The sequence below is a fragment of the Chenopodium album genome, chromosome 9, assembly GCF_948465745.1.
Source record: "Chenopodium album chromosome 9, dcCheAlbu1.1, whole genome shotgun sequence".
Lineage (NCBI taxonomy): Eukaryota > Viridiplantae > Streptophyta > Magnoliopsida > Caryophyllales > Amaranthaceae > Chenopodium > Chenopodium album.
Window position 1 is genome coordinate 8104091 of NC_137842.1, and position 4575 is coordinate 8108665.

At 37.6% G+C, this 4575-nt stretch overlaps 1 protein-coding gene across 1 annotated transcript; it reads left to right on the forward strand.

Moving 5' to 3' along the window:
• The first annotated feature begins 1040 nt into the window (after positions 1 to 1040).
• Positions 1041 to 1490, forward strand: LOC145557401 (uncharacterized). Its single transcript, XM_081618584.1, has one exon. It carries the CDS (start codon positions 1041 to 1043, stop codon positions 1488 to 1490), a length of 450 nt encoding a protein of 149 aa, XP_081474710.1.
• Positions 1491 to 4575: the final 3085 nt, after the last annotated feature.

A 4575-nucleotide genomic window follows, 5' to 3' on the forward strand; every position in this document is an offset into this window, starting at 1 on the left:
AAGTTGGGAATTTTTCGATAAATCGGTGTAATAAATGTTTATTTATTGTCTATTGTTTCCACTTTTAGCTTCTTATATGCAGCCCTTAAAGCCGTATATATCTTTTTCCTTATAATATCCGTGCATCGCATGGGAGATAGTTTAGTTCTCGCACGGGAGATAGTCTAGTTCTAGCTATTTGTTCCTCCAATGGTTAATCTAGTTGTAAATTAATTTATTTTTGAATTAATAATAATTTTATCTAATAAATATTTTCCAAGCTAATTAACTCCACAAAGCTAATCTGCTTGCCAGGTATTTCAAGAACTCTTCGGTGTTGGAAGCTCTTAGGGGTCATGATCCAAGTTTCACTTGGAGAAGTATTTGGGGGGCAAAAGGTTTGCTATGGGATGGGTTAGTCCGAAGGGTGAGAGTGGACTGAACACTTTGGTTTGGAGGGACCCTTGGATGATTAAGGATGGCAAACCGTATACCCCACCAATGCCGAATGGAGGAAATGCCAATATGTGTGTTCGTGCTCTAATGGTGGAGGTGAATGAGATTCTACGGTCATTGGGGAGTTTTTTGATGCTGAGGCTGGTGGTTACATTGCAGCGTTTCCTCTATCTTCTAGAGGAAATGAGGATACATGGTATTGGCACCTAACGAAGGATGGATCTTTCTCTATCAAGTCTGCATACTGGTTAGCTAAGGGGGGAAGTGATTCCAATACTTTGGGTTTAGTGAATGATGAAGTTTGGAACTCATTCTGGAAGGTGAGAGGGCCTCCAAAGCTACAACATTTTGTATGGAGTGCTCTTAAAGGAAATCTTGTAGTTGGGGAAAGGCTCGTTCGACGCCACGTTATACTGGAGGCATCATGCGCTATTTGTGGTGCTGCTAGTGAGATCATCATTCACGCTATAACTGAGTACGAAGCTGCTACTGCGATTTGGGCTCATAGCAAATTGAAGGACAATTTGTCTGGTGCCCCAACGAGCTCCTTTGCTGAGCTATAGGAGTGGCTTATACAAAAGTGCAGTGCGGATGATCTTAGAGCCATGGCAACGCTTATGTGGGCTGTGTGGCGCTGCAGGAATCTTATCATCTTTGATGATGACAGACCGAACCCTGTGATGCTCGCTGTAGGATATAGTAGGCTGGTGCAAGACTATGTTGGATATGCTGCTCGTGTGTTTGGTGGTAAAACAACCCACACAGGACAACTCAGTGCTAGCTCATGGATTCGCCCTTCCCAAGGATGCATAAAGATCAATGTGGACGCCCATGTGCCGAATGATGGTATGGCTGGTTTAGGAGTGGTGTTTAGGAATGAGGATGGTGTCATTGTCGTGGCAGCGACAAAAAAGGCCCCTCATTTTTCTGTCGAATGTGCTGAGGTTTCTGCAGTAAGGTACGCTTTGCAACTGGCTCGAAGGTTGGGTTATAGGAGGATTTGGATTGAATCGGATGCGCTGACCGTGGTTCAAAAGATTTCTTCAAAGATGTAAGGCTTTGCTCCTATATTTAATGTCTATGATGATATTGATGATGATAGAAATTTCTTTGATATATGTTTAGTTTCTCATGTTAAACGAGCATGTAATACCGTCGCTCATCTTGTTGCAAGATGGGATACGGGTGTGAACTCTGAATATGTACGTTTGAGTTCTTTTCCCCAAAGCATCCTAACTTTGGCGGAATTGGACATTGCCTAAGTAATATATGCTTCGTTTGCCTCAAAAAAAAAAAAAAGTTAATCTGCTTGTGTGGGGAATAATTTCAAGCCTTTAAAATCCCACTAGCTTGAACCCCACTGTGATCATACATTAAAGTACGGTGGCGTCCAAAAGGGAAGAAGATAGAGCAAATTAAAAGAGTCGCCAACAAGTTTTTAAGGAACTTGTAAACCGTTCACGAGGTGAAGGTTACACCCCTTAACGATCCAAGAGATCGTCAACTCCATAAGGTCATGAACCAAATAAGGGTTCGGGGATAATGGTACAAATCCAACCTAAAAGAGATTGAACCTGCCCTAATAATAGGCCTCTACTTTATTCTGCTCGTATTCATGTGCGCTTTCTGACTAACATACAATCAATAGGATTAACCCTAAACCTGTTTAATCTATGTTGGTTGAATATTAATGCACAAATAAATATATTATTGGCGATCACTTGAATTATAATCACAATTAACCTAACAAGATTATTAATTATCTTATAAAGCGTGATTGCAAGTACCAATTCCCTTTAAACATGCAATAAAGGTGATCAAGCAATAAATAAAAATAATGCATATCAAGCAACATAATAAATAATCAACATCATTAATAATAATAATATCAATCATAATAATTATCATAATTATAATAATCATGTTAAAGCATAGCAAGATCCTAGGCATGATACTAACAAGATTAATAACAAACCCTAGCATGTCACTAAACAATAAAAATCAAATCTTTAGCCCTAACATGATACTAACATGAATAAATATTAGGAAGAGAATAAAAGGCATCATAGCAATCATATTTGATATTAAAATTAACCTAGACATGATACTAGGAATATCATAATAACAATGTAAACATGATTTCTACATCAAAATATCAATTAATCAATTAAAGTACTTACTTTGATGCCTCGTACCTCTTTCTAATAACAGAATACACACGTTAGTAACTTCAAGGAAAACAATAAACAAAGCAATTAAATTAAATAATTGAAAGAGAGATTTGGGACCAAACCCTCAGAAATTAAACCTTTCACGTCTAGGGCAAAGGCAACTTCGAATATGGCTAGGTGTTTCTAGATCTAATGAATGCGGAATTTTGTATTTGAGAAAAGGCTAGTTTAGAAAAAGAGAGAGAGAGAATAATCAAGAAAATCTTGATGAGAGTTGGTGATTGAAAAAGGGGAGATATGACCTCTATTTATAGGAAAAAAAAGAGGGTCTAAGAATTAAGAAAAGAATCCAAATTCGAATCGAAATAAAACTCGTAGATGGCAGTTTTTGCGGATTTTGTTTTTATCGTATCTTTTGATCCAGAAATCGGAATAAGGTGAATAAGATGTCGTTGGAAAGATCTTGAAGTCTACTTTCTAACTCAATTAGAATCAGATTAAAATATGTTGTAGAATAAAAGATATGAACGAAATAGTGAGACGGTGTCAGTTTTGGATAGAGTTTGATATCTTATTCATATCTTTTTCGTTATAGCTCGGAATTATTATTATAATATATCATTGGAAAGATAATTTCAAGATCTATCCAACCATATAAAATTTGGATAAAAAATATGAGGCACGAAAATAATATCTGACAGTCTTTGAACATGTTTAAATCCGAATAGAATTAGGACTTTAAAAAAGGAAAGTTTTATAAAAAAGGAAAGTTTATATTTAAATCAAATTCCTTAATCTTATCTTTTCAAAAAAGGATAATTAAGATATTTTAGAAACTTATAGAAGATTCTAATCAATCCTAATTAGTTTAGGAATAGGATTAAACCTTTGGACCCTCCTCATGATCATTGGGTCGTAGGCAAAATCCGGTTTGGGCTCAGTTTAGTATTTTGGCCATAACTTCCTCAATATTCATCGGAATTGGGCTTATAATATATCGTTGGAAAGGTCTTTTCAATCCCCATCCAACTACACCATTATTGGACCCTTATCATGGACCAAACTAAACTGGATTGGCTGTTTTCTTAAAATAAAGTTTTCAAAAACAGGGAGAAGAGAAAAGAAATAAAAACTTTCCGCAACACTAGACTTTCCACACTTTCGTTTCATTTGATTATGATTCGACGTGAAAGGTACTCATCACCGAGTTTGGTTTTGGGGAGACACAAATGGGTGTCTACAGAAGCCCCCACTTTGACTGAGTTTGGAGAAACGCAAGTTTCAAAAACAAAAGTCAAAGTAGCGATAGGGACGGAGAATGATTCAGAACGTTCTGCGATCCTAAATCAATCTTGTAACGCCGATACCTGCAAAACTAGCATTAGTTAAACAGATAGAAGAGTTAAGAAACGCGTATCTTGCACCGTCGAGCACACGTCTCTGAAAGTAACCGATTTGCTTTGATGACCTCCTGCAAGCTAAAGAATGCCATCCCGCTTGAAAACTGCTACGCCTGTAACTGCTTCCAAATTAGAAGATTGCTTCGCCTGAAACTATCCTCTCCGCTTTGATAATATTCCACATCCAAGGGAATACTATCGAAGATTGCTTCCCTTGAAACAATCCTCAGTTGTTTGTGACAACTCTCCACAATCTAGGGAACGCCACCTTGTTGTTTCGATGTTCACTTGTCTCTGAACAAAGAGCTTCTTTTTGATATGTTCAATTTCCGCTGTGATAGTCTTCGAAAAGATCACTGCTCGTTTAATGCTGCTATGCCAGTACACCGGCGCTTTGCTGCTTGTGAACCAGAATGTCGGTGCTTTTGCTGTGATGACAATCCTCTTTTCTTTCGGAATAGTTGCCAACACAACTCTTGTATGATGTATGACAATCCGATTTAGGGAAAGTTGTCAATGCCACGTAACAATCCATCCTCGGAAATGTTGCCACGATGAAGCGACAATCC

Coding starts and splice junctions, on each gene's coding strand:
- LOC145557401 (XM_081618584.1), top strand. CDS start 1,041: ATGGCAACGCTTATGTGGGCTGTGTGGCGCTGCAGGAATCTTATCATC.